The sequence below is a fragment of the Dermochelys coriacea genome, chromosome 27 (genome assembly GCF_009764565.3).
Source record: "Dermochelys coriacea isolate rDerCor1 chromosome 27, rDerCor1.pri.v4, whole genome shotgun sequence".
In the NCBI taxonomy this organism is placed as follows: Eukaryota; Metazoa; Chordata; order Testudines; family Dermochelyidae; genus Dermochelys; species Dermochelys coriacea.
This window is the reverse complement of record NC_050094.1, coordinates 1,660,431-1,669,599: the sequence shown is the minus strand read 5'-3', so window position 1 is coordinate 1,669,599 and position 9,169 is coordinate 1,660,431. Positions and strand designations below refer to the sequence as shown.

The 9,169-nt window shown below is 47.5% G+C and overlaps 1 protein-coding gene across 3 annotated transcripts in view; it reads right to left on the bottom strand.

Annotated features, from left to right (window-relative positions):
• Positions 1-236: 236 nt before the first annotated feature.
• Positions 237-9,169, bottom strand: part of MAP3K14 (mitogen-activated protein kinase kinase kinase 14) — a 29,877-nt gene continuing 20,944 nt past the window's right edge. For all 3 annotated transcript variants that reach the window (XM_038385732.2, XM_038385733.2, XM_043503283.1), the window contains exons 12-16: positions 8,190-8,540; positions 6,764-6,870; positions 6,266-6,410; positions 5,656-5,756; positions 237-4,801 (exon numbers count right to left, since the gene is read on the bottom strand). In XM_038385732.2, coding sequence (XP_038241660.1) covers positions 4,637-4,801; positions 5,656-5,756; positions 6,266-6,410; positions 6,764-6,870; positions 8,190-8,540 — 869 coding nt within the window. In that variant the 3' untranslated portion in view covers positions 237-4,636. The remainder of the gene's footprint in view (positions 4,802-5,655; positions 5,757-6,265; positions 6,411-6,763; positions 6,871-8,189; positions 8,541-9,169) is intronic.

Here is a 9,169-nt window from a genome sequence, read left to right as displayed (position 1 = left end):
CCCAAGAAATTCCCTTCCTGAAATGGATTAGCATATCCCTGTCTTAGCAGGGCCACTGGTGGAATGGGGAAGGGGTTAGAGAAGTGGCTTTCAAATAGCTCCATAACCAAATCAGGTGATGTCCTGCAAGAACCCACTGACACTGCAGCAGCAGAGCTAAAGGAACCCGACAAATCCAGTTACACAGTTACCACGACATTGAGACACAAAACCACAGACAGTGCCCCTAGGCCACAGCCACTAGAACAAAGCTTTATTCTTTCAATGGACAGGTCAACCTGCATCTAAATTTATATTTTTTTTTAGAAAGTCTCAGTTTTGTAAAGTGTCATCCGTGTACAAATCATTCAACCCTATGGAAAACAGGGCAGCTTCCACCCCTAGAAGTAGCACCCATCGCACCTTAACAGCTGCTTGTTGTTTTGTTTTCAGTGGCATAGTTTTGCCCAGACCCTTCTAGGAGGGAGTGGTGCGTGCCACCACTCTTGCTTTTCCTTCCTCCATTTCCCTAAACTGGGGTTCCCCACTGGCCAGCGCGCAGGTAATAGCAAGCAGCACCTTCGTACTCGGGCATGTTCAGCCAGATCTGCCGATTCCAGCGACGAGCTGTTCCCCACGTTGTACTCCTATTAGCACTGCAGAGCCATCCAGCTGCAAGGGAGGGACCTGGAATCTCACCTGGCTCAAGCAGCAACCGAACATTTTACCAAGTTGCACCAGCAGATTGTCATTGGCAACAAGAGTCAGGGCCGGTGGCAACTGAGCTGGAAAGCCATCTCTTACTTGCAAGGTAAATTTGATCTGGAATTGTTGAGACAACATGGTGCCCTGAGGCACCTTATGAAGTCAGTTTACAGAACAGATCTACACTTCAAGGATAGTAAGGAAAAGCAATTGGCTTGTGGTACCAGTAATGAAAGTCAGCCTTGTCCCTGTCAGCTGGAGATAGTGGACACAAGGGCCTGCTCAGCTGACAATGGGCATCTGTCACATGGAAGCTGGATCACAGTGTATGAAGCTACAATGAAGAGGACAGCATCAGATTTAAGGTGGACGAGATACATGGGGTAGAGATACTGGCTAATGCTGGTGTGCCAAAGCACAGGAGGATATACACATCCTGCCTACCTGGATTCACAAATGTTTACACTTTTACTCATCAGTCAGATAAGTTCCCAGCATAAAAAGGGCAGCATTAATGCTATAAGTAAAATGTAGAGCTCACTAGTTCTAGCACTGAGGGCTGCTGCATTTTACTCTAGTGTTTAGCAGAGTTTGACACCAAAAGGTTAAAAAGGTGGAAGTTACTAAGGAGAAACTGGCAAAATTATGTAGTGTCCCCTCAGATACCAGAATGAGACTCTAAGGACTTGTCTACATTACCTGCTGGATCGATGGGCAGTGATTGATCCAGCAGGGGTTGATTTATCATGTCTAGTCTAGATACAATAAATCAACCGCCGAGTGCTCTCCCGTCAACTCCCATACTCCACCAGAGCAAGAGACGCGGGTAGAGTCGACAGGAGAGCGTCAGCCGTCGACTTACTGCAGCGAAAACACTGTGGTAAGTAGATCTAAGTACACAGACTTCAGCTACGCTATTCACATAGCTGAAGTTGCGTAACTTAGATCGATCCCTCCCCAGTGTAGACCAGGAATAAGTGACAGAACAGAGGGCATGAGTAAGGCTATGTTTGAGTCATGGATATTTTTATCCAAACTCATGGGCAAGTCATGGGCAGTAAACAAAAATTCACAACCTATAATGTGTCCATGATTTTTACTATATACCCCTGACTAAAATGGGAGCGGGTGGAGGGAAGCATGGCTCAGGATGGCACTGTGGAGGAAGGGAGGCTGGGGCAGGCTCCCTACCCAGCTCCTGGGAAGTGGTGACCCCAACTCTTGGCTCCACATGCTGACCCCACTCCGCCCCAAGGCCTCGGTTCTGCAGCTCCCATTGGCCTGCGGGTGGAGGCAGCATGTGGAGATGAGGGAGAGGAGTTGCTGTCGCCCTTCTGGAGAGCCCCTCCCCCAAACTCCTGCTGCTGAGGGATGGGGGCCTGAGATTACCCCAGCAGCAGCCGGTGTGCCTGGCCCAGGGGCTACCCAAGCTGCTCAGGCAGCTCCTGGGCCAGGTGCACCAGCCATGCAGAAGTCATGGAGGTCACGGAATCAGTGACTTCCGTAACAAAAATGGAGACTTAGGCATGAGCAACCTTTGGGGTGACAGGCAATACAGCGGGTCCCTGGTTTTGTTGGGTTGCGTTCTTGAAAAGGGCAGCGGATCCCAAGATGACGGATACTGGGGACCTATTGATACAGCACTGGCATAGGCAGGAGGGGACACTTGGTGGGAGGGCAAGACGGGGGACAGAGGGGTAGGAGTGATCTGTCCACTTCTCTCCCTTCTCCAACCAGCCTGGGGGGGAGGGAGAAGGGAGGCAGAGCACAACAGATGCTCTGGCCAGGGGCTCCTGGAAAAATGTGCACACCCACCTAGGTTGGGGGCTTGGCGCAAGTGCTGGGGCGGAAGCAGAGCTGGGACTGGCAGGATGGGCCTGGATGTTAAATGGGTGGGTGGTGGCCTACCCATGGCTACTCATATCTGTCCCATATCCAGCACACATCAATAGGGGAATATGTTTCCTTTACATCAGTCCCAATCCACATATCCATTGGTTGCAGTACTGTAAGTTCCAAATGTCGGATATTCAGATCAGGACCGACGTGAATCGGAACACGTTTCCCTATTGATGAGCGACGGATATGTGAAACAATGGCTAAGGGGGAAGACGTATACCAGGGACATCCAGTAGTTATGTCACAGCGACACACCATCAGCTGTTGATTATAATGCTGCGGTTTTCTTGACAGAGGGCAAAGAAAATCCTGTCCCCCCAGGAGCAGAGACAGGAACCAAAATCCCCACTGCCAATGAATTTGCTGCAGTTGACAAAGCATTAGGGTTTGGAATTCCTCAGCTCTGTGGAAAGAGGTTCCAACCCCAGCAATGCTAATTCAGCCTCTCACTCCAAGGTAGCAGAACAGTTCCATGTACTTTATGGCTTCTGAAAACAGAAGTCATGAAGCTCTCCATCAAAATTTAAAAAGTTGAATTCCCATGACACTTTTCTTAAGAGAAGAAGTGTAATGGAACTCTAATCTCCCCTCTTTGTGGGAATGCCAGGTATTATTTTCTAGCCGGTTACTGCTAGATGCTAGAGGTGGCTGCATTTCAGCTACAATAGATGTATACTCTGTATAGTTGAAGTATTTTGGGATCAAACAAGTATAGAAATATCACTACACTGCTGCTCAAGAATAACCTCTTTGCTTGTAAAGTTCCACTCTTATCTTGGAATTCACGTTTTCAAGAGTTTTGATCATATAATACAGCTGGAACCATTAACCATGCAAGGGACCATTGAACATTAGAGGCTTAATGTGCTTGCATCTTCTAATAAAGGTGGAGGAAACTGTTCTTTAGCCCAGCATTACTTGCAAGTTTCACTACAATTTGCAACATGGTCTGTGGACAAAGCACTGGCTAGTCAGGAACCATGGATTCTAGTCCCAGCTCTGCCATGCATTCAGAGTGTGGTTTTGGCCAAGTCACTTGGATCTTGCCTCAGATTTCTGATCTGTAAAATGGGGATAATGATACTTGCTTCCTTACAGTACTCTTAGCCATGGCTCTAACAGAGGACTTGCATAGTTAATTGACCTTGACATGGTCCATAGGGGTTAAATCTAGTTGCCATTCCTCCCACCTGTATTCTATCCATCATATGGACAAACTCTCAAAAAAGGTTAGTCAAGGCATAGCACATCATCAATGGCAAAGCTGGGAACAGAACCCAGGAGTTCAACTCTCAAGCCTCCTGACCATGTATTCCCTTCTTTGATATATATATATTGTTTACAATAATGAAAGTGGGATAATGCAAGATCTCTGTGGACCAGAACTAAAAAGAGGGGTTGTTGAAATCGGAGGTGAAAGGAAAGTCCTTCTGGAGAGTGGCCCTAATCCTTTTCTGATCAGAAGCTGCAACCTCAAAAAACAGAGTGCTGCTGGGAAGGGACACAAGGAATACAATGATTTGATTATAACCCTTAAACCCAGCCAGTTACGGCTTCCATTTTCCTCACTGCTCTAATCTTAAACACACTGATGCTATTCAAAACCTACAGAAACAGAATTTTTCCTCAACCAAGAAAGGAGTTGGCCACCTCCTCACCCACCTTCCTACTATACTCAAGATCCCCATCTTCCTTCCTCTAGAGTTCGAATTCTACTGATTTCATGTCGGAATTTTGAGCAATCGGCGTGTCCAGCCCACTCCCCAGCATTCTTCTGGAAAGTGCCGATGTGCAGCAGTACAATCCTGTTCCTCTCTGCTGCATTCAATCTCAGCATGTTCACAGCCCTCACGCAAGAGAGTGCCTTTCAGAGACTGAATCCAGACCAAGCAGCAAGGAGTTGATGCACTAAAGCAGGGAATAGCTGAACCCTGAATCCTAGTTCAGTAGGAAACATCAATAGCTGCATTGGATGCTTATCAAGCAAAGCTGGTTGTGGGCTTCTGTAATTCCATGCTTCAACATAAGGAAGTGATCTCCAAGACCAAGAGCCTTATGGTCTATTCTCCAGCTGACCATGCTTGACTCTCCAGGTCCAACCGAAACTGCAGTCAGGAGCAAGGGTGCACTGCAGTTCTATACCAGAGTCAGGAACCTCCATGTCATAGCGAACAGGCTGACCTTCCTTTGTAACAAGGCTGAAAGCAGAGGCCGGTATCTGTGAACCAGAGCAAACAAAGCTGAGTGGCACTTGGCAATCAAAGTCTAATTCAGTGCATGACAGGAATACTCTAGCTGGCTAACAGCCTTCTGATTAACAAAGTGCAAGGAGAAAGGAGGTTCATGCTTGGCAGGGATCATGTCCCAATTCTCCCATGGTGATTGACTATTTCAGAAGCCAAAATATAGATAGTATTTATCCTGCAGCGGGATTTCCACAAACGTTTAGTGCCTACTGCTAGCTACTCTAACTGGGATGGCTGGGTTAGTTTAGACTCCTGTGCCCTTCTCTTTAGCTGGACCTCTTTGCTTTGTGATTCTTAAGTGAATGGCTTATCCCAAATGAGTATACCTCCAACAGTACAAATCCTTTACACTTCTAAAGCCCCTTTATTCTGAGAAGATCAAAGCATTTTAAGGTCAACTGAGCCTCACAATCCTGTGATACTGATACCTGCCTTCCCTCACGCCTTGCCGTCTCCAGACGAGGCAGCCCAGTATTTACACTGGAAGCTGACAACACTCCCTCAGGGCCATTATAAACCTATGTGCAGCCATTTTCTCTAGCTGACATTCACTACATGCCTCTTCTATGCAAGCAGTATTCTAATTTCCCTAGAAAACCAGTAACGTTTCTAGTCAGAAAGAAGGAGCCCCAGAAGTCTCAACAACTCAACCATCTCTCAACATTGTCTAAAAAGTACTACAAGTCAGTCAAGAGGGTGTGTAAGTGGACTAGCCCATTAACCCCCAAGCCACCACTAGCTGCCCTCCAGCAGTAGCCCACTATTGGCCAGCATGTGATGGCCCAACAACCACCATCTGAATCACAGCACTCTGCTTGCTCCTCACCTGGCGGCTTATCCCAGTAGCAATGTCTCCCACCCTGGTCCTGTGGAACTCTCGGATATGAAGATTTTCTCCACTTAGCAACTGGATCTGGATTTTCACTCCTGAAATAGAGAGTCATTTACTCCTACTGCGGCTTGGTGGAGTTACAGTCTCTTGTTCCAACGTACATGTTCTAAAGGAGATCAGTCAGAATCCTATGCCCTGGTAGGAGCCTGAGGTACAGGGTTTTGCCATGAAGTGTCTCATGTGCGTTGGTCCAAGAGCCCAGAGGCACTGCAAATGCATACGAGGCACAGAGCTGCACCCCCTTGAAGCCATGCATTCAGCAGTTTTCCTCTAGCTGCCTTGCTCTTCAAGGGCCTGAGCACCCCATGAACTCACCAGGAGCTGTGGGCACAACCTCTCTGACACTCATGGGCTTTTTACCAGATGAAGTGTCACAGACTTAGCAAGACTTTCTCCCACCTCCCAGGGATGGTTCCTTTGTACCAATGGGGAGAGAAACTTGGAAACAAACAGCTACTCCCATGCACAGTGGCTACTGAACCACACCACCCTCCTCAAGATATGGGGTAGCTGTGTTCAGATTTGGAGACCCAAATCGACTCACCATTGAAATAGCTGGGGGTGTCTGTGTGCCGACTGCGATACAGCAGGTTGTTCCAGCTGAAGCTCTGTCCATCGGTCTGGCTGTTCCAGGAGTGAACCCCAGAGCTCATGGTGTCCCTCAGGCTCTGAGAGGCCTTCAGAGAGTTCTGAAAAGGTAACCGTGCATACAGCTCACTTCCCGGATGCTGCATATACAAGGGCCATGCGATCTGTCACTACAGCACCGCAGGATTGTTACTATTAAACCACAGTGCGAGCGCGCTGAAGAACATTTCACTAGCACCCACCTTCCTGTGTCCAAAGAAGGGAGAATCCCCTCCACAGAACAGTCCCTAGGCCACCCACAGATTGACCCAGAGGTAATGGGAAAGGCAGCACATCTGCCAGGGGCCGTACTTCCACGTCTCCACTGCTGGTGACGCTGACCTCCCATTTTACATCAGAAGGCAGATGCCTCTCATAACCACACAGCAACCACTGCTGGGATCTGTTTGTTCACCTTCTCGCTGGCATCAGACACGAGCGGGCTGTCAATGCTGAGACACGAGAGCATTTGCTCCTGCTCCTCCAGAGAGTACGGCTGCGACAGACTGTTCAAAAATAACTCTAAAAGCAAAAGGAAGAGGAAATGGAGAGAGATTTGCAATTGTTCTGATTCCACGCCCCCAACCCCCCTCCCTTTTGCTATAAATTAATATTTTAAACCCTGAATGGATACAAATAAAACGCAAAGCTCTTTACAAATATCACATTACCCTCAACTTCCCTGTGAGATAGGTACTATTGTGCCCACTGTAAGGGGGGGGTGGGGAGAATTGAGGCACGGAGCAGGAAAGTGACTTACACATCACTTGCCAAGAGCCAGGAATGGCACCCAGCTGTCCCAACTCAGTACTCCGATCACAAGACACCCACCCACTCTGGATCCTCCTGCTTTGTGTCTAGAGAACTCTTAGTCAAGCTAGAATTTAAGACAGGCCCTAGTCCCTGTAATCCCCTGCCTGGAGAATATCCAGAGCTCGAAGTTGCAGGAAGACTGGGCTAATGATCTGAGCCCAGGGCCCCACAAATGCTAATCCCCACTTTGTGATATCAAGCAAATCTCAAAACAGAATTTCCTTATCTACTAGAGGAGCATTCTGCAGTAATACTGCCCTACTGCATCTGACAGGAATTTGCCAAGATTGTGTTATATTTAAGAACTTCAGATCATTCATTCAAATACTATTCCTGCAGCTTTCCACATCATTCATTAAGTGAAAGAAGATGCTGGTCTACATCAGGAGAGAGCACATTAGTGTTATTCTGGCCAATGGAAAGGACTAAAACTTGACCAGTGCTCCTGCTGCACTTTCCAAGACACTTGAAATCAAGCTACTTGGCTGCTGGACACAGGAGATATACTTCCCACATTTACTTCTCCAGAAAGTTCACCAGTTTACCAGACAGATCTTAGCTGCACTAGTCAGTTTTTCACAGCTCCTATCAATTATGTTTCATCCTGCATAATAAAATGGTTTGATGCAGCCAAAAGGTCTCCCACAAATTAGAGCCCACACTATCTACAGCATGTGCAAATTTTCTATAGAGTTTAGGCTCTGCAACTGAATGGGGCTGAGAAGGGCAAGGCACTACAGCCCTTCATTAAGGAAGGGCAGGGGAGCCTAGATGCATCAGTCTCAGAATCCCACACCACTGGTTCTGATGCACATGCTAGTGATTGAGAACCACTCATCTTGATAATTGGGGGGGGGGGGGGGGGGAGGGGGAGGGGAGAGTTTAACACATGAGGAGTTTTCCCTTTTCTTGGAAAAGTGAAAAACAAAACCATTTCTGGGCACCAAAGAGAAAAAGCCAGAAAACAGCAGCTGCATTATCACATACCAAGCTCTGTTAACAGAGTAGAGAGCTAGTCTCCATGTTACCTATTTCCAGCTGCTGAAGCTCTTGTTCTGAGATAGTTGTTGCCCGTTCAGAGGAGTTGCTGCTCTTGGTGGGGACAGGAGCCAGGGAGGAGAGGGAGAGTGAATCACAGATCCTAGGTAACTCCTTGCACAGGTTCCAAGGGGTTACCTCAGTCTTCTCGGTCAGCTCCAGAGATGGTGGCTGCAGGCTTTGGGATAGGCAAGGAGCTTTGAATGCGGACCCAGGGCTAGCCAAAGTCTCAGAAATCAGGCTGACTGTTGGGGACAGAGAGGTGTGCAGATTGTTTTTTTCTTCCAAAGATAAGTGTCTAGGTTCTCTGTATTCTCTCCAGGGGTTCTTCACATCGCCCACTAAAAAACAAAGACATATATAGGATTGTTATACAGAGAGATGTAGCACGCTTCTAGAGCGGGCAGCACTGTATCTTGCTGAGGAATACCCAAGGGCTTAAAAAGATTAAGCCTATAACTTCCCCATAAATCAGTTCCTGGCATATTACAAACTCTGGGGAAAATCTATGAGATCGTCTCAAAGAAGAAACATCATCATATGGATAGGTTTTATTTAGGGATTTGACACTATTTTCAGATTTGGTATTTTCTAAACACCAGCTGTTTGCCGTTGGATAGTGGGAGAGACATGGGACACTTGGGTTGTCTACCACAGCCTTGGCTCATGCTAACATTAGCCTCACAAAGAGCACAACATCAGCTTCCAACAATGAAGAGGGATGCAAGAGCGCACGCCAGTGCTTAAAATAGTGCTATCGGGACTTTGAACTCATCAGGGCTCCTTTCCTGGTGATTTATATGAACAGGGTCATCTACAGGCCCCCATCCAACCCCAGGGGATGTAAGTGTTGTGTATACATGAGGAGCAGCAAGGCACCACACACATTACAGCACCAACAGGGGTCATTTTGTACAGTACTTGCATCTGGAAAAGTCTTTGCATCACAAGCAGCATGTTTCAGATGTGG